Raw genomic sequence first — 21,294 nt, 5'->3', positions numbered from 1 at the left:
TACTTATAAATCATTACCGTTGGTGTGTCTGTGTGACTGTGAAGTGTGTGTGTGAGTGTCAGTAATGATGATTTAGTTTTTTTTATGGCATTATAGACGATAACGATCATGGCATAATTTTTATGCTAATGCTGCTGACTTATTACTGCTGACGTATCAAGGTTGTTAGTTGAGACGCAAAATGAAGCGATAAAAACCATCTGGAGCTCAATTTCGAAAAAAAAGAAGAAGAGGCAAAGTGTGAAAAAACAAAAGTAAGCTGATTACAATTTCTGTATCATTTGTCATTTTTGTGGCTGTGATTAACCATTAACCATGACATTGCTGGTCAAATCTCACATGATGTCATTATTCATGATTTTGCAGGCAGGAAGGTAAACTTCTAAAAGCACACATTACCTGAAATGAATGCAGGTACAGCACAGTGTTTAAATTACAGTATATACTGCATTCTTTTATTATTATTATTATTATTATTATTGTTATTTATGTTTATTATACATTTTTTTAGCACTTGCTTTGTAGTGTATATCTTTTTTGTGGTTATGTCTATTTATTATTTTAAAAAATTGATATATATATATATATATATATATATATATATATATATAATTTTTTATAATTGAAGTACATAAAATATTATTGAGTACGAGAAATGAGTGTTGTATCAGATTTTATTTTTTTTTTTGGTAGAGGGGGTTGAGGCTGAACCTCGCCTAGGGCACCAAATGAGCTAGGATCCATGGATAAATGGTTATGTGGACATGGATGGATACATAGGCGTGAAGAAGCACTTAATTTGAATATAAATTAAACGGTATTTATGGGCCAATGTTCAAGCACGTGGCAGCTCAAAGTGCTTTACAGTCAAGCAGCACAAAGTGAATGATATAAAGTTTAATAGAATATGCACAGGATAAACATGTAATACACACATTTTAAAAATCAAAATATAATGAAAAGATATCAAACCAAAACAAAAGGAAGTACTTGAAATTAAATAATATAAATACTACTAATAAGCTTCTGTTTATTTTTGATAATACAATAAAAAAAATAACGTTTTCATTCCAGAAATTATTATTCATCTGTCTGCTCCACGTTAAATAAAGTAAATGAGTTGTGTTGTTTTGAGTTGTGTTGTTTTGAGTTGTGTTGTGTCGTGAGTGTGTGTGCTTGGTGTTGAGTGGACAATCCCAACAGCAGTGGCGCTTTTCTCAGGCGATGGTTTGGCCCGCAGGGTTACAGGAAGTTGGAGCAGCTGCCATGTTTAGCTGCTTTGTTGTAGATTTCTTGTAGGTTTCCTGCAGATTTTTAGCTAAGTGTTGCAATGGAGCCGAGCTGGAGCTCATTTTTATTTCAGGTAAGAGAAACATTTCCAACAAATATGAGCGGCTCGAAAACGCTCGCAACCTCGAAGCCTGTTTGTGGCGCCGATATTATTATGTCCAGAAAAACCATAAATATTTTTTAGCTAAATCTATTCAAGCAAAACAATGGTAGCTAGCTGGGTTAGCTAGCGTGCCAGCTTACAAGCTAGCGAGTTTAGCTAACTGGCTCCATCAGCTCCAGACTTCCAGCTGTGGAGTGTGGGGGAGATCAGACTCTCGGGGATCCTTATGGCTTTTCCTTCCTCGGTTTTTACTCCATGTTGTGTTTGTTTTTTCTCGCGTTAGCTTAGCGGGCTACTTACTTTCCGCTTGTCAGCATGTCGGACACTTTTTTTCTCTCTCTCTTTTTTTAAACGATGCCTTCATTGATTTAATAGGTGTGTGGTGTTCGCGGTCAAGGCGAGAAAATAATGATGGAAAACACACTGGAGGGTACATCAAATCAGTTTTTAATGTAGCTTTGGTGGCCTTATCGGTGCTGTAGGGTGGGTATAATCAAGCAGACAACTTTTCGTTAGCAGCGTTAGCATTCTGCGTCTCATCGGCACGCTCGTGCTGCGTTTTGCATTGAGCGCGAGATACAGGAATAACCTGTGTAAGTGTAAAGAGAGCCGTCGAGTCTGTGGGTTTTCCCCCCACTGTTTATACTTTAACACATCATACACATGTTTAAGATTGAAGCTGGTTGGTTTCTCTTCTTCTCTTCTCCAACTCTTACTTTGAAAAAACAGCAGGCTCTCGGCGGGCTGCAGATGGAATCTCAGCTATGTTCAGAGAGAGCAGTGAAGGTGCCGCATTCTGCATGCATTACACTTCATGTTCACGTGCACCAAATATAAACCCCAGTTCATACAGGAAAACACACTGTACCCTACTTCACTCGCTTGCTAAACCGAGGATGACCCACTAAAACCCACTGGGAAACCGTGCATGCGTTCAGAACTGTGAATTCATGTTCAAAATATGATTGCTGCTTGAAAATTTGGGCATGAGCCACACACACTGATCTGGCACTACAATTTACAACCCAGTTTGTGCCTTTAATAGACTGAGCCAAGTTCATACATGCAAGAAATATACCCACTTCTTTCGCTTTACCTACTACATACCTCCTGCAGAAGGGTATAGATCATATACTACTGGGCAATCTTTCTGAAAATATATCTTTTCATCTTTGTATTAAGTGTAATATAATAATAAGGGTATAATATCACTTCAGGTTGATTTGGCGCTGCACTTTACGCCGTTTTGCCCACAGGCCAAAAAACAAAACTCCAAAAAACAGCCGTGCTCTGCCTGAGAAAGGAAGGCCGAGGGTGTTAATGAGATCTTGAAGTGTTTTCTGTCCCTTTACAACTCGAGTCAGTGAGTGTGATCGAAAAGAAAAAACTAGCATGGACCTGTTCTTGGGGTTCTGAACATATTTCTTCTGTAGCAGAAAAGTGTGATAGGAAATTACTCAAATTAATATGTATCCTTTTATTTAAGGAATATGTAAGGCATTAACTAAAAAAAGAAGAAGGAAAAAAAAAACTTAGAGAGCAGTGTGAAATCCAGTGCTCGTAACACTGTTTGATCAGTGAAGAGTGAGATTAGAAGTAAAACGGTGTAACTAACTTCCCAAGACTATGATTAACTTTTCACTTGTTCTGAGTTAATATTGACCGTGTATACACTTAATGACTAACTGCATTAGTGACGAAGCTCTTTTAATTTTCACACACATGTTGGTCAACTCCATGATAATGTGTCATTTTGATTGTAATAGAAAACCTTTTATTGTAAAAGGGGAAGAAAAAAAAAGAGTATCATTGAAGCATCGGTGATATTTTCCCTAGGAGAAAAAACTGAAAGGAATTGTTCTGCTTGATTCCCTCTTTGTGATTCAGCATCTAATGAGACGGCGGTGTAGCGCGTCACCCGGCATTGTTCGCGAGGCGTCTGAGGTTATTCATAAGCGTGGCATTGTCTAGCTCCCAACAGGCATCGCTTAATCCGTCTGTAGCAGACAAAAAAAAACTTAGTCTGAGTTCAGTTCCTGCTTTAATACAAATTCAGTCTTCGTTCTATGTAAATGGTAAATGATGCACTTATAATGGCTGTAATGGTGTAATGGCTGAAATGTAAAGAAATCAGCAGGTGAATACATATTAAATAAAAAAATCCACAATATAACTTTATTGGCTTGTTAAAGCAGGTCCCAGATTGAGTACCGACAAACTAGTTCAAAATAGAGCTTAATGTGTTTAGAAACTAACCTAACACTTAGACAGGAACATTCGTGTTTCTGTACCGCACTGTTCAGCGTTATTATTGATGCTAAAGTTCAGAGCATAAAACACACAGTCTTGCACAGATGAAGCCAGGTGTTCAAAAAAAAAATTCAAACAAATGCTGATTGCAACTTACTGCTTTAATCTTAGGCTATACTTTACACTGGACTTCTTTATTCACATCTTCAGCTCTTTAGTAGTTTTACCCTGTGGTCAGATGAGTCACATGAGTAGTATTGATATGTGACATGCTTTTACTTTTTCGTGTTTAAACACTGTTGCATCTGGACGAGGCTCTCCGGAAAGAGAAATCTCTCAGTATGATTACATGCAGTCTACAAAATGCTTAGTGTCCGAGGGATTTTGTTGAACACAGAAGTAGTGTTTAACCTGAAGTTTATTGTAGTATCATATACACTAATACAGTCGCAATCAAAATTATTCAACCCCAGTTGCAAATCAGGTTTACTGTCAAAATGTACAGACTTTCAGCTGTTTGCAATGAATAAATCAAACAAAAGCAATTGAAATGATTCAACACAATGAATGCTTCAAGTGGTTTCCCCAAATTCAACTGAAAATGCAACTTATAATGACTTCTCCAGTCTCAAAATTATTCAACCCCTGAATATAATCCCTCACAACAGCACAAATATGCATAACAGGTTTTATCTCAAGCACACCTGATACAACTAATCAAGGGCTTCATCAATTGCACCAGGTGTGCTTGAGCTGGAACACATGAAATACCTGAACTGGCTAGGGACAGAAAATGTCGGTAATACCTGGACGGGGCAGAAAAAGGAAACTATCAACAGCTGCAACCAGATTTCTGAGAAGGCAGGTTGTGAAAAACCCTCGAGTGACTGCAAAAGACCCAGCACCTGGGTGATGTTCTGGGGCTGCTTTGCATCCTCTGGCACTGGAACCCTACAGCGTGTGGAAGGCAAGATGGATTCATTGAAGTATCAGGAAATCCTAGGAGAAACCTTCCAACAGGACGGTGATCCCAAGCATACCTCAAATTCCACCAAGGCTTGGTTGCAGAAGTTGTTCTGGAGGATTCTACAGGGCCATCACAGTCATCTGACTTGAACCTCATAGAAAATCTCTGGTGGGATTTGTAGAAAGTGGTTGCAGCACACACACCCACGAATATTACTGAACTGTAGGCCATTGCTCTTGAATGCTGCCAGGAACGCTGGTGTCTGGCTATGCATCTCATTTGCAGCAGGTCATAACGGCAAAACGGTGCTCTACTAAGTACTAAAGATGCTTGCCATGAAGTGGATGAATAATTTTGAAACTGGGGAAATCATTATAATTTGCATTTACACTTGAATTTGGGGAAACCACTTGAAGCATTCGTTGTGTTGAACTATTTCAATTGCTTTTCTTTGATTTGTTCATTGCAAACAGCTGAAAGTCTGTACATTTTGACAATAAACCTGATTTGCAATGGGGGGTTGAATAATTTTGATTGTAACTGTACATACTGCTAAGATACTTGTACATACTTAAGCTTTGCTCATGTTGCTGGCAAAGCACTACTTTTTTCCCCTATTTTGTATTTTATAATAATTGTATTCATGCATTGCATACCATTTTCCACTGCACCCCACTTTCTTTCTTTCTCACACTTTCTCCTTCTTGCTCTCGATGCCATGACCAATGGACCTGTGCAGGCAGCTGCAGAATGGACAAGCTGTAATGATAGTGTAGTCTTTCAGTTCAGTGTTGAGGCCTGCTGACCTCTCTGTAGTCTTTTCTGTTTTCTTCAGTCTGTAATTAAATTTTGCTTAAATGTAACACATCATATTTTTGTATCAGCAGTCAAATTTCTTCTTACTTAAAATACAACAAGCCCGTTTAATGATGAATGAATACTAGATTTTACCTGGATTTGTTTGTTGTACATAATGTTTCGAAGCGACAAATATGAATGGGGTCTTTTTCTGTTAAACATTCTATGTCCAACAAGCCCACACACTGATTGTCTGCTGTTTATTTTTCTTCAGACAAAGTACTTCATAATGTATTTGGGAACCATTTTGAGCATACATGGACCTCATCTTCACATGCTGCTATATTGCGAAGTATTAGATTTATTTTCTTGACTTTGTTGTCATTCTGCACAGTGGGGTTTATTGGTGGGGTCAGTAACACACAGACCTGGTAGTTTTGGCACGTCTCCCTGAGCCAGAAAAGGTTGTGCGCCCAGTCACATGTGGAATGGCTTTTACGATAGCCAGAGATCACTTTACATGTAACAGATTTAGGTGTCATCATGGCAGCATGCTATGTCTCTCTTTATGCTGAGCTGCTAGAGACGCTAGGGTGTCTATCTCATGTAGGGCCATAACTGTTTCTAAAACTGTTTTTGCAGTTTCATCTGGATGATTTTGGCATTTCACCAATTCCTCTTTAGAAGGCTAAAAAGTCTGTGCGTGTCTGACCGTATGCCTGTCTTTCTCTCTGCAGAGATGGGAATTTCTAGGAACTCTGCCTTTTGTAACTATGCATTTATTATTCAAGTATTTTATCTATTTATCTGTCTCAGTTTCAGTCGCGGTTGCTTGTTTTTCCGTGTTGCACAGATGCTCTTGAAATGAGTCGTGTTCTATTTCGGATAAAGATTTACCACCGTCCTTCTAATCTTGGCTTGTCTACTTCAACATTACTAGAACATTTTATTTTATGGCAAACTACACTGCTAGGAGTTCAACAGGCCAGCTCAGAGCTCAGTGCAAAGTCAGTGTGCAGGAAGATGATTCATATTTGTTGGCAACATTATAATAATGCTAATAGAGATTAATACTGAAAATGTACACAAGAATTCCAATTTGATAAAATATGTGCAGGGTATGTATGTATGCATGTGTGTGTGTGTTTGTATATATGTATATGTACCATTTAAACTGAGAACTGTGATTCTTGTGAAATTTAGGAAAGTTGTCTAAATAAAGGACAGAAAAAAATTCTGATTCTATTAAGAAAAAAGATCATTTTGGGGTAATGTGGTTAATACAGGCTAACCAGTTAGTTAAACATTTCAAAAGTCAACATATTCAGTGTACTGCCTATGTTAATTTCATATGATAATTTGATAAAATTGATGAATGTGGCTAGGCATAAAAATTAATCTGAATCTGTTAGGTAAAAAGGCTGAAACATAGGCTTAATATATTTCGTGAAGAGATTTTTATACATTCTCTCTTTCCTCCGAGCAGACAAATGACACCCTCCACCACCAGCACCAGGTTGGCCAGAACAGTCTGCTGCCTCTACTCAATGCTGGAACAGAACCCCAAGACCAAAAACCTGTGCTCCCCATCCCACTGGAGCAAAAGCCTCCAGTCAGTGCGGCCGAGCTCCTCAAGGACAACATGGCCGGTGGTACAGGTGGAGGGGGCGGTGGAGGGGGAGGTGGGGGAGGTCCTGTGGTGGTTAAGAAGGAGCCCAAGTCAAAAACACCCTTCATCTGCGGCTATTGTAGCAAGTCCTTCCGAGACAGCTACCATCTGCGGCGGCACGAGTCTTGCCACACGGGCATCAAGATGGTGTCCCGGCCCAAAAAGACACCAGCAGCGCCAACCATGGTGCCAATGATCTCTACTGTGCAACAGCGGGATAGCAACGGCAACCCCACCTATGTCTCTGCTGCAGGTATCTTGACTGGCACCAATTCAGCCACAATGACAGTGGCTGCAATGGCCAATCTGCCCCAGCAGCAGCCCAGCGTACCCAAAAAGCCCCCGAAGCCAGTGAAGAAGAACCACGGATGTGAGATGTGTGGTAAAGCTTTCCGCGATGTCTACCACCTGAACCGGCACAAGCTGTCACACTCGGACGAGAAGCCTTTCGAGTGTCCCATCTGCCACCAGCGCTTCAAGAGGAAGGACCGCATGACCTACCATGTGCGCTCGCACGACGGTGGTGTGCACAAGCCCTACATCTGCTCCGTCTGTGGCAAAGGCTTCTCCAGGTGGGTTCTGAGATTTGGATTAGTCTTTTGTTTCCAAACAGGTCCTTGGACCCACACCACCTATGTGGTCCACTTTTGTGCATTCCCAGCATCCAACAGACCCTGAACCGGATATTTTCAGTTCCTGATGGTTCACACATGCTGGGAGCTGAGACAGAGCCAAATGTGGACAGTATGTAGGGGTCTGAGGATCAGTTTTTAGACTGCTGGATTAAACAAATTAAGAGCTTTAGTGGTCCTGTGGGCCGTTATTTATTAGTATTTTTCTGTGCTTGCAATTTCCCTTTTAAGAATTCCTGATTAATGATTGGGCAGTGTTGGATTGTGGTTAAATGCTCTGGGTTATTGACCTGGAGGTCGTGGGCCCAAGCCCCAGCAGCACCAAGCTGTCACTGTCTCAGACCCCAGTGTCTTAACAAGCTGGGATATGTGAAGGAAAAACAATTTCACTGTAATGTATATGTGACAAAGAAAGACTTTTTCTTAAAAATTCTCTTGCACTCACTAGCCATCTGGCTATTGAGTGTCCTCACACACGTTTCTGTTCCCGTTGTGGCACGTTATTTTAACAAGCTAATGATTCATTTAAAACTAACTGAGGTGAAACTAAATTAAAATGAATTTCTTATTTATTCTATTCTATTAATTATTCTTACTGTTTAAAAAAAGAAAAGGTTTCATGGCAAATATGTAAGCTCATACAAGCACTATTTATTGTTATACTGCAGAAGCCTGATATATATTTAGAGAATAATGCTGGCACATGTGTGCTGTGGCTTTGTTTCCCCTAAAAGTTTCTGAGAGTCGTAACGGAATTGATTAGCTTTATTTTTGGTGCCTTGTGAAAATGCCTTTTAGCCAAGAATAATGCTTCTATGTCATGCATTGCTTTTTGTTTTATATAGTGACTCTCCTTTATAGTCACCATAACTCATTTTTGACTCTATACTTTGCATTACATCATTACTTCTTCATTTTTATTGTCAATCCCTCACAGTTGGTGTAATAGGAGATTTTAATAATCGTAGCATAAACCTTTTTATTTCTCTTACGCATTGTTCTTTTCTCCCCCACAGGCCAGATCATCTCAGCTGTCACGTTAAACACGTCCACTCTACAGAGCGGCCGTTTAAATGCCAAGTAACGGTAAGAGGCAACTCTCTGTTTCTTTCGTACTAAAATGGGCTCTGGTGTGGGTTTTATTGGGTATATTTGTCGGAAGCTTCTGTTTTCAGTGGGCTCTGGTTGTTTTAGTGGTGATAGCTGGTCAGAAAGTATACTGGCATAGCTTCTTTAAGTGGTCATGTAGTAGGAGGGTTGGGGAGTTAAAAATGTTCCTGAAGCATTTTATCAATGCTGAAGTGAAATATTGCAAATCAACACCACTAAATACAGTTGATAGGATATTCCTTTTATAAGGCTGAAAAGTGATCCGCAACACACGTGCAAGCCAAATTAAATTAAGATGGAATATAAACAAAATGCAAAATGGCATCTGGCAGTTTGATCATTTTACTATATGTTTTATCGCATAATGACTGTGCAAAATCTCTTACTTTGAAAAAGTTATAGCTGTAGTCGTTTAGCTACCATCAGCTGATTAGCGCTCACTATGACTGAACCTACAGCGGTGCTCATACATCACCAATGCTACTGTGAAACTCCGCTCAATCTGTAGTATCATAAACACACATCACCTACAGAATGAAGTAGGCTAGTTCTAGGCTAAAATAAATTCTGTTTGAAGGGGAAAGGGTTGGTCTGCTTTAATTTTTGTGTGTGCTGCTGTGGACTACAGCGTGAATGTAGGGGCTTTTCCAGGGGAAACCTTCATCTCTGGAGTTAATAGGAGTAAGCTCGCCTGTTCACTCTAGCTAGCTAAAATAGAAAAGTGAAATGTGTAAAGGAAAGAGGATGTGAAGATGCCTGCTCGCCAAAAGGTAAACAATGGTAGATGAAATGCATGTATAGATATTAGAAATTGTACAGAAAGGATGATCATCATTGACTAGCTTTCTACCAAATCGGAGAACAAATAATTAAATAAAAATGTCTTTCCTCCGTCAGTTCTGAATCCATTTCCTCTTATTGATTGTATTGGACTTTGTCACACTTTTTCTCGTCCCTGATTTTCCACCCATCATCGTGTAATCAGACTTTTTTTGTTTTTAAAGTTCGCAGATGGCAATGATTGGATAGTGTCACTGTGATTGACAGTTTGGAGAGTAATGCCATCCCTCCCACCCAGAGAGCATGGCCATTATGTCTCCCTTGGCTCTTGTGCACACACAAAATAATCTTTTTATTTTCCAGTTACAAATTTATTATACAATTCTTTTCGTTCACAAAAAAGCACAAGGCAAATAAATGTATTACAATTTATGCAACAGAAAGTGCAGATTGACACTGATCCTATATTCATCAACTCTGTCAGGCTAATCTCAGCAGACAATGGTGGATCAAATAGGGTTAAAAAAAAAAATTATTCTGTAATAAGCTATCATAACATGATATTTATTATCATGTTAAAGTTATACATGGACTTTAAAAAAAAATAGAAACAGTTTTGTTTACATAATTTTATTATATTTAGTATGAGTAACTGTTGCACTGGAATTTCAGTTCTTTTATCTTAAATTATTAAATTGTTACATATTTGCACTGATTTAAAAGTTTTCTTTGTTTAAGAGTTTATATGAATACAAAAAGTTTCAATTTTTTTGTAAGTCATGTTGATTGCTATGTATTTCTTCCTGTAAACCGTTTGAGCGGTTTCAGTATGGTAATTTTAGACGGCCATCTTGTGTGAACTGAACATAACTCGTTTTAAAGCTTAGTGGCTTGGCACTGGCTGATGATGATGATAAAGATCTATTGTGGCATTTTCAGTTTTGTTTTTGAAGAAAAACATTTAAATGTCAGTGCATCACTACTGTATAGGATTGAGTACACCAGTAGGTGTCCCTATAATATTCTTTGTAGTGATGATACATTTGCAATGGATGATATTCCCTTGATATTTTAATTCAGTTGATTATTGTGGAAGATATGACACATGTACATTGAAATGGCAATATCAACACAAAAATACTCCAGATAATCTGGATTGCAAAGGTATCACCACTATGAAGTATATTTTAGGGACACCTATTGGTGTACTCAATACAGAAGTGATGCATGAAATAAGTGTTTTTCTTCAAAAACATCCTGAAAATTCCTAGTATATATTTGTATTATTTGCAGAGAACAGTGCAGTACTAAGCTTTAAAATGTGTGATATTTCTTTAAAAATAATTTGTGATGCTTGTACCATTAAAAGTGGTGTTTTTGACACCATTCCATGCCCATTAATTTACAGATCGCTCCAAAATGGACTGGTTTGTTTGTGCTGTAAATGTGCAGGTTGAAATAATTAACTATTTGTCTCTTTTTTGATCTGTCTGTCTGTCTGTGTGTGGCAGGCCTGCACATCTGCTTTTGCCACCAAAGACCGCTTGCGTTCCCACATGATCCGGCACGAGGGTAAAGTCACCTGCAACATATGCGGCAAGATGCTTAGCGCTGCCTACATCACCAGCCATTTGAAGACGCACAGCCAGGCCGGCTTCACCTCGCCCTGTAACAAAGGTACGCCAGCCCTCGCCCCTCATTCCTCCTCCACCTCCACCTCTACCACTTCCTCCTGGCCTCCGCTCGCCTCGGCTGCGCCAAACCAGGATGACACGCACTCAGGTGGGCATCTCCCTCTGTCGTGTTGTTGTCACTTCCTCAAGCAAATCACTCCTGCTGTCTGCTACAGGGATCTGCTTCTATTGTCCCAGCCTGTAGATTGATTACTGCTAACTGTCCCCATTCCCTACTAGTAATCGACCAGTTTGGTTTTTTTTAAACCACACATTTACGTTTTTGAGTAAATTAGTTTTCAATAAATTGTTGAATTAAGTAATAGTAATGGTTTTCATGTTTGGTATTTTACGGGTCATATTTTTTTGCAGTGTTTATAAAGTAAACCCTAGAAGAGGTCTCAAACATTAAGTCGAAGAACTCCATATCTGAGATTGTATATTTAAGAAATATATCAAATATTTTCCCCCTTTTTTTAAAGCTCAAAAGGCAGATATTAATCCAAGTCCTTGTTGATTGCTAATTCTGATTATACTGATTGCTGTTTGGGTCAGAAATCAGGAACATCTGTTTCACTTTCAGCCGGTTGCATATTATTACAGGATGACCGATGCAACAGAACATGTATGCTAACACAAACTATGGTTTATATATTTTGACTGGTTTGGTGACTTGTTAAATAAATCACTGAGGAATATGATCATACCAGTCCAGACTCTGATGCTGGAAATCCACTTGTGTCCACCTTTGACAGATGCAAGCCAGTGTTTACAACCAGCAGTTATCTAGCCATCTTGCTATTTGGTATGGCAATTCATGCATATTCCTGTAACTGTAATCCTGTAATAATGCCCTCCACTAATGTTGGCACCTTGATAAATATGAGCAAAGAAGGCTGTGAAAAATTGTCTTTATTGTTTAACCTTTTTTGTTAAAAAAAAAAAAAATCACAAAAATACTCTGATCTCATGGGTATCAAACAATTGCAAACACAACATAGGTTTATCAAAAAATGTCTTTGTTAAATATAGGTGTGCATCAATTTTTGGTACCCTTTTAGTCAATACTTTGTACTACCACCCTTTTCCAAGATAACAGCTCTGAGTCTTCTCCTATAATGCCTGATGACGTTGGAGAATACATGGCAAGGGATCTGAGACCATTCCTCCATACAGAATCTCTCCAGAGCCTTCAAATTTCACGGTTCACGCTGGTGGACTCTCCTCTTCAGTTCACCCCACAGGTTTTCTATGCCACAGCCATGGCAGGACCTTGATTTTGTGGTCAGTAAACCATTTTTTGTGTTTTGATGTATGTTTTGGATCATTGTCCTACTGGAAGATCCAACCACGGCCCATTTTAAGCTTTCTGGCAGAGGCAGTCAGGTTTTCATTTAATATCTGTTGATATTTGATATTTGAGTCCATGATGCCATGTATCCTAACAAAATGTCCAGGTCGTCTAGCAGAAAAACAGCCCCAAAACATTAAAGAGCCACTACCATATTTAACTGTGGGCATGAGGTACTTTTCCATATGGCTACATCTCTGTGTGCGCCAAAATCAACTCTGGTGTTTATTGCCAAAAAGCTCTATTTTGGTTTCATCTGACCATAGAACCAGATCCCATTTGAAGTTCCAGTAGTGTCTGGCAAACTGAAGATGCTTGAGTTTGTTTTTGGATGAGAGTAGAGGCTTTTTTTCTTAAAACCCTTCCAAATAACTTGTGGTGATGTAGGTGACTTCGGATTGTAGTTTTGCAGACTTTCTGACCCCAAGAGACAACTAATTTCTGCAAATGTCCAGCTGTGATCCCTGGAGATTTTTTGGCCACTCAGACCATCCTCTTCACAGTGTGTTGAGACAGTATAGACTCATGTCCAATTCCAGGTTGATTCATAACATTTCCAGTTGATTGGAACTTCTTAATTATTGCCCTGATGGTAGAACTGGGCATTTTCAATACTTTTGTTATTTTCTTATAGCCACTTCCCATTTTGTGAAGCTCAACAACCTTTTGCTGCACATCACAGCTATATTCTTTGGTCGTACATAGGCCAAATTCCCTTAGTCATTCATAACAATGTGTGTTGCCTCATATTTATACCCCTGTGAAACAGGAAGTCATGGTTGAACAATTTCCTGTTCCCAGTCACCCACACGTACTTAAAAAAATATATACATCAATGGGAATATACTTCAAATATATCTTTCTCATATGAATTCATAGGGGTGCCAATAATTGCCAACAATAACACCTATATTTAACAAACATTGTTGATCTAGATCTACTATATGGCCTAGAGTTTGTGGACATTTTACCATCACACCCATACCCGCTTTTTGAACATCCAATTCCACATGTATTCCCCCTTTGGTGTTATAACGTTCACTCTTCTGGGAAGGCTTTCCACTAGATTTTGGAATGTGCCTTTGGGCATTCAGCCACAAGAGCATTAGTGAGGTCAAGTACTGGTGTTGAGTGAGGAGGTCTGGGGTGCAGTCAACATTCCAGTTCATCTCAAAGGTGTTCAGTGAGGTTGAAGTCAGGGCTCTGTGCAGGCCACTTGAGTTTTTCCATTCCAACCTTGGCAAGCCATGTCTTCATAGACCTCACTTTGGCTCCCTTAGTTTCAGTGACAGGAAATTGAAATGATATAGCCTACAAAGACATAATTGTCTATGATGTGTGCTTCCAAATTTGTGATAACAGTTTCAGGACGAACCACATATGGGTGTGACGGTCAGATGTCCACAAACTTTTGTCCATATAGTGTAGATTATTTTTCATCCTTTAGATGACTCATTCTGGGGTATAAATTTAGACTTGTTTTTCCTTTATCTTCTAGACACTAACAACGCATGCAACTCTTCCTCAGCTACATCAGTCACTGCCTCGGCCACCGCCGCCAGCACTGCCAGCATGAACCGTGGAACCATCAGCAACCCCATCACTATCTCCTCAAACACAATGAATATCACAGCACCGGTGAGCCTGCAGCACCCGGTGACAATCACCACTCCAGTCAATATCGCCTCAGTGAACATCCCCGCCACAGCAACCGGCATGAACATCGCCCACCCGGTGGCCATCAGCACCCCAATGCCCATGAACATCACTGGCCCCCTCAACATCGCCATGAGGCCTATGGAAAGCATGCCGTTCCTCTCACAGGTTCTGCCTTCCTCGCCACCCTGGTAGAACCGAAATATCTTCTGATTACACATCCAACCCAGTGTGTCTTATTTTAAATCCTGTTCTGGTCTTCCATTAGTAGCATGCTGTGAAGAAAGGGCAAGCAAGGACGTAAGGTAGAAGTTCCAAGCTTAGTGTGGATAGACAGTAGCAGCAGATGAGGAAAAAGTAAAGATCTAGTTGGTGTTAGGTGGTGCTTTGTTTATTCTTATTTTGGCTATTGACTAAGCAGAACCAGAAATATATAGAGTTTAGTGAAATAGCGTGAGGAAGAGGGGGAAAAAAGATAGTTAATGTATGGAACGGAGGCTGGCAGGCTGTACGTTTGGTGGTTTCGCTTCGTTAGTGCCAGAAGATCTCAGCCAATGGCCATTTGGAGATGAGCAGATTGCTTCATCAGATAGTGAGCATGACTGGTTTTAACAGTTTTTTTTGAACTGTGATTACTTTATTTTTTAGATTGCTGATCAGTATTCCCTAGTTTTATTGCATTATGTACTACAAAAGGGACAGGAGCTTCCATTTGTGGGAGATAATTATTTTTAATACTATCTAAGTAAGAGGCGGTTTTACATTCATTGTAAGCCACTTAAAACCGTAGCTATTATTTTAGTTTTCAAATATTTTCTGGAGTTGATCATTCCTGGTAGAAAAAAAATTATGTACTATTGTTTTGAATAGCTGGGACATTATTTCTGCTTAGTGGGAGCTGGACATGAAATTTAACACTTCTTGCACTGAAAACATATCTGATTGGTGATATTCTAATGGCAGTATTATGAGAAATGTTTTTAAATTTGCAAAGTTCAGTGTCTTTTTGTAGATGTCGGTGCCGTCTAGTAGCCACGTTCCCTGAAAGGAGATCCTGAGACCTGAACATACCCTTTTTGAGAGTGTTTCATCAATAAAAACTCTTTATTCTTCGTCCTTTAAGGATGAGGGCTGTACTTGCATGGACCTCCTCTCGGGGTCTTTACTGGGAGAATCTCACTCATTTGACACTCATGTTGGTAAAATCATCCTTAACACTCTTCGGAAAGTTTCACCTCCTTAATACACTAAACTATTTTATCCTTCTTGCTGTCCCATAAAAGTGACATTAACTGTACCTGGGTGGAAGATGCATTTTGTTACATTTATTAGGTTTTGTGGGGGGGTTTTTTTGTTGTTTTTTTTTTTTGGTTCTGTTTTTTTTCTTTCTTGATTACAGTTACACCAAAACTGCCATCATGATGTTCAGGGTTTGTTGGCTTGGTTTTTATCGGTGACACTTGTGTGTTCCAAATGACTGTAGGAAGCTGGCAACGAACAAAAGCAAAGCGTTTCATCCATTTTGGATGGCAAAAGCAATATTGAAGGTGCACTGCTATTCCATAACATTCATTTCTGATCAGAGACATGCCTTTAACTTCAATATCTATTAAGTGTCACACATTTCTGCATAGTCCCCTCTCATGAGAATGTACTCTATATGATTACTATGAGTCAGGACAAGTAAGAAAATCAGATTAATGTACGGCAGAGTAAATGGTCAAATGTGCTTTATTTCTGTTTGACCTGACCTGACATGAGAAATGAATTTAGTGAACAGTAATTGTAGTTAGATGTGATTCTTTGCTGATCAGCGATGTAATGGATTTGGGAGGAAAACCAGATCTGGACTGCGAGTTAAGTGAAGCCTAAGAGCTACTGGATGGTAACTTTTTTTTTTTTTCTTTTTCTTTTTTTTTTTGGTCTCCTCTGTGAATTCTTTTCTCCCCATTTCAACTTTTAACAGCTTTTCCATGCATTGCATGAACTTTCCAGTTAAAAACTAAGCACCTAAAATGGTTTTCATTTTGTCTCGATGTCCTTCAGAGAACATTGCCTAGTTTTAACAGGGGTGTCGTCTTTTCCTTAAACGTTGAGAACTGGAATTTGAAGAATGGAGCTGATGTGACTGGTTCAAAGCATTACAGAACTTTTGGAGTATGCTTGTGATAATTGTATGGCCCTCCAGTGGCATCACTTCTGTGCCTGAACTGAAAATGCCACATAGGAACATGACTGTCCTGTTTACCAAATCTCTGTGAAGATTTTACATCTATTTTGCTTTGGAGATTATCACACATGAGGAATTATGACTTTTTTTCCCCTTAAGTATTGTTGTTTTTTCTTTTTCTTTTTTTTTAATGCCTTATGCACCAACAGTATCTTTTAAAGAAATGTTTGATTATTAGTGAGAGGTGGGAGATATCTTAAGTTTTACATTGGAGGATAAAACAGTAGTTCTGACTTTTTACAATTTGCTTTGATGAATTGGCAGAACCATGTGAATGCCAGTGAATGTATATCTTTGTACAAAACCGTTAGCTCAGAGGATGTCGTAGGTATGGTAGATAAGTGCAAGGAAAAAAATAAAATAACCTTTTATAAAACTTTTTGTATTAGAACATTAACATTGATAATTTTGTATATATGAAGACTAGGAAATTTTTTGGTTAGCAGAAAGGTGAAGCATTCCTACATTTTTTTAAAATGTATGTATGTCACGAACAGTTATGTAAACACAATGTTTTATGTGCCTTTTATTTGGGTTGTCTAAATAAAAGAAAATTGTAAAACATGTAACTAATGGATGTAACTAATTCTTGCTCATTAATCTGATCTAAAATGCTGACCTGACTTGGAGTCTAATGATGGCTTCACTGAGTTGGCTTGTTGCTAAATTCACACTGACAGAATAATTTATTTACTCCTTTTTTTCCCTTTTTTTTTTCTTTTTTTTCTTAAGAACAATTTTGTTTAAGTCTCAGAAATGATTCCAGGGATAATTTATGATAGTGCTTATGAAGGATCAGGGTCTGCATTATCCTAGTTAACCAAGCATCAGTGCCCTCCACTAATATTGGCACCTTGGTAAATATGAGGAAAGGAGGCTGTGAAAAATTGTCTTTATTGTTTAACCTTTTGATCTTTTGTTTAAAAAATATAAATTTCACAAAAATACTTTGCTCTCATAGGTATCAAACAATTGCAAACAAAACAGGTTTATCCAAAAAAAAAAAATCTCTTGAATATAGGTGTGCCACAATTATTGACACCCTTTTAGTCAATACTTTGTGCTACCTCCCTTTGCCAAGATAACACCTCTGAGTCTTCTCCTATAATGCCTGATGAGGTTGGAGAATACATGGCAAGGGATCTGAGACCATTCCTCCATACGGAATCTCTCCACAGCCTTCAGATTTCCCGCTGGTGGACTCTCCTCTTTAGTTCACCCCACAGGTTTTCAATGGGATTCAAGTCAGGGGACTGGGATGGCCATGGCAGGACCTTGATTTTGTGGTCAGTAAACCATTTTTGTGTTGATTTTGATGTATGATTTGGATCATTGTCCCTCTGGAAGATCCAACCACGGCCCATTTTAAGCTTTCTGGCAGAGACAGCCAGGTTTTCATTTAATATCTGTTGATATTTGATAGACTCCATGATGCCATGTATCATAACAAAATGTCCAGGTCCTCTGGCAGAAAAACAGCCCCAAAACATTAAAGAGCCACTACCATATTTAACCGTGGGCATGAGGTACTTTTCCATACGGCTACCTCTCTGTGTGCGCCAAAATCACCTCTGGTGTTTGCTGCCAAAAAGCTCTATTTTGGTTTCATCTGACCATAGAACCGATCCCATTTGAAGTTCCAGTAGTGCCTGGCAAACTGAAGACACTGGAGTTTGTTTTTGGATGAGAGTAGAGGCTTTTTTCTTGAAACCTTTCCAAACAACTTGTGGTGATGTAGGTGACATCGGATTGTAGTTTTGGAGACTTTCTGACCTCAAGATGCAACGAACTTCTGCAATTCTCCAGCTGTGATCCTTGGAGATTTTTTGGCGACTCGAACCATCCTCTACACAGTGTGCTGAGACAATACAGACACGTCAATTTCCAGTTGACTGGAATTTCTTAATTATTGCCCTGATGGTGGAAACGGGGGGCGCATGGTGGCTTAGCGGTTAGCACGTTTGCCTCACACCTCCAGGGTCTGGGGTTTGAGTCCCGCCGGGGCGGAGTTTGCATGTTCTCTCTGTGCTGCAGGGGTTTCCTCCGAGTACTCTGGTTTCCTCCCCCAGTCCAAAGACATGCGTGGTAGGCTGATTGGCATGTCTAAAGTGTCCGTAGTGTATGGGTGTGTCAGTGTGTATGTGATTGTGCCCTGCGATGGACTGGCACCCTGTCCAGGGTGGTACCCCACCTTGTGCCTGATGCTCCCTTGATAGGCTCCAGGTTTCCCCACAACCCTGAAAAGGAGTAAGCAGTAGAAGATGGATGGGTGGTGGAAAGGGGCATTTTCAATACTAAAAAAAATTTGCTACCAATTTTGTGAAGCTTAACAAGCTTTTGCCACACATCACAGCTATATTCCTTGGTCTTAACCATTGTTATGAATGACTAAGAGAATTTGGCCTATGTGTTACCTCATATTTATACCCCTGTGAAACAGGAAGTCATGGTTACTACTATAGACTTACTGTCAGCTCAGACCAGTCTGGTCATTCTCTTCTGTTCTCTCTCATCACAAAGAGAGAATGTATGTACAAACACTTGCTTGTAAAGTTTTGTGTATTCACTGTCCTGGCTATCATATGTAAGGTTATATATTATTGGTGTGTAATGTTTTTTTTTTTTTTTTTTTTTATCAGAATAACCTCTTCTTGTGTGTCCCAAATAATTAATGTCATATATAATTATAAAAGATAATATAATAATCTGTGTAAACAATCATGAAGGAGAGCGTATGAATCAATTGAGTCCCAAGTAATGCATGTAACCATGAGAAGGGTTATCACAGGCCAGTATGGTTTCACATCCTGTTCCATTTTCCAGCTCATTCCTTCGGGGGTGAGATGCCAGACTATCAAAACAAAAAAACTAAAGGCAAGAAAAAAAAAACATAGAGACAGATTTCTTCCTAAGCAGTAAGCCTGCTCAGTAATGTACTGCACAAATGTACTCAGTGCTAGCATTAAACTGCTACTGCTGGAATACATTTATAACAGCTATTACTCTTAGTCAAGCGCAATTACTCTTGGGTTCTGTTTCCCGGACACAACAGCAGCTCTATTAAGTTGCACAAGGGAGTTTTGTCAGAGTTGCTGGATGGAAAATTGTTTATCTTTAAATACTTATTCATTACTTCTGTTAAACTGTTGGCTTTGAGAGAATACATTGAATAGACCTTTTTTGAATCATCAAATAAAAATATAGCACACTTTACATATCAAACTAATCTATAGAGATATGTAAAAATGAATATTAGTTGTAGTTTGGAGTTCAAATCAAGACTTATTAGTTGAGATGAATTTATGAGTACTTTGAAACAGGTTAGTGCTAGTTAACCGTTACATTATTGCTAGTTGCCAAACAAGCTTGTGCATAGATTTGTCACTTAACTACTTTCTACCCTGGTTGGTACATTGTTGCCAGTTTATTACTTAGTGTACATTTATTATAGTGATGCTATTTGTATTGAATTTAATCCATTCATTTATTCATCTTCAGTAAGCATTTTTATCCTGGTCAGCATTGCAGTGGATCCTGGTAACACTGGGCACAAAGCAGGAATACACACTGGATTTTGCATGAGTTGCTATAATTGCTTACTTCTTTTTTGTTTCTTTACACAGGAGAGACTCTTATTTCCATTTTTACTCACCCATCTCAGGATTGCTGTAACATGGAGCAAGATGAGGATGATTCAAAGGGACCGAATGGCCCCCAAAGGATCATCCATCCATTTTCCATACTGATTATCCTATATAGGGTCGCCTGGAGCCTATCCCAGGTGACACGGGACACAAGGCAGGGGACACCTTGGACGGGGTTCCAACTCATCGCAGAGCACAATTGCACACACACTCACACACCCATTCACACACTACGGACAATCTGGAAATGTCAATCAGCCTACAGCGCATGTCATTGGACTGTGGGAGGAAACTGGAGTACCTGGAGCAAACCCTTGAAGCATGGGGAGAACATGCAAACTCCACACACACACACAGGGCAGGGGGACCCAAAGGATCATAAATGAAAATTGTCTGGGGAAGGTGGCACAAAATTCTTACTGGCACCTCTGCTTATCTAGGTTACTGTTCATGATGTTGTAAATTGCTGTGAAAAACTACTTGCCCCCACCCTGATATCTTCTGTTTTTGTGTGTATCTCATACTAAATTGTTTCAGAAATTATAACAAAATCTAAGCTAAAAAACGGCAACCTGAGTAAACACAAAATAAAGTTTTTAATTGATAATACCAATCAGCCAACCACTGCTAACCCCGAAGAACATTAAGGCTCGTCTGAATTTTGCCAAAACACACCTTGATGATCCTCAAATGTTTTTGGGAGAATTTTCTGTGGATTATTGAGTCAAAAGTGGAACTGTTTGGAATGCAGGTGTCCTGTTACATCTGGCATAAACCAAACACAGAATTCCACAAAACAAACATCAAACATGGTGGTGGAAGTGTGATGGTGTGGGAATGTTTTGCTGCATCAGGACCTGGACAACTTGCAATAATTGCAAAACACAAATTCTGCTCTCTACCAGAAAATCCTAAAGGAGAATATCCGGTCTTCAGTCCGTAAGTAGAAACTCGAGCGCAACTGGATTATGCAGCTAGACAATGATCCAAAGCATAGGAGTAAGAACTAGTCCTAGAAGTGAAAGACTGATCTCCAGTTATCAGAAGCATTTTGTTACAGTTATTGCTGCTAAAGTTGGCACAAACAGATTTTAAGTTTAAGGGGGCAATTAGTTTTTTACATTGGTGATACGTGTTGGAT

The 21,294-nt window shown here is 39.2% G+C and overlaps 1 protein-coding gene across 7 annotated transcripts; it reads left to right on the top strand.

Annotated features, from left to right (window-relative positions):
- The first annotated feature begins 685 nt into the window (after positions 1-685).
- On the top strand, positions 686-17,078 carry vezf1b (vascular endothelial zinc finger 1b). Of its 7 annotated transcripts, none has more exons than XM_053646374.1 (6): positions 686-1,363; positions 6,895-7,649; positions 8,726-8,795; positions 11,111-11,276; positions 12,365-12,556; positions 14,122-14,205. In XM_053646374.1, exons 1-5 carry the CDS (start codon positions 1,331-1,333, stop codon positions 12,547-12,549), a joined length of 1,209 nt encoding a protein of 402 aa, XP_053502349.1. In that variant the 5' UTR covers positions 686-1,330; the 3' UTR covers positions 12,550-12,556; positions 14,122-14,205. The 7 variants fall into 7 exon arrangements, with proteins under 7 accessions (XP_053502349.1, XP_053502347.1, XP_053502348.1 ...); XM_053646372.1 differs by having other exon boundaries at positions 11,111-11,381; XM_053646373.1 differs by having other exon boundaries at positions 11,111-11,381; positions 14,152-14,183.
- Positions 17,079-21,294: the final 4,216 nt, after the last annotated feature.

The sequence above is a fragment of the Ictalurus furcatus genome, chromosome 17 (assembly GCF_023375685.1).
Source record: "Ictalurus furcatus strain D&B chromosome 17, Billie_1.0, whole genome shotgun sequence".
In the NCBI taxonomy this organism is placed as follows: domain Eukaryota; kingdom Metazoa; phylum Chordata; class Actinopteri; order Siluriformes; family Ictaluridae; genus Ictalurus; species Ictalurus furcatus.
The sequence above is the reverse complement of the archived record's forward strand: the minus strand, read 5'-3'. Positions and strand labels throughout refer to the sequence as shown.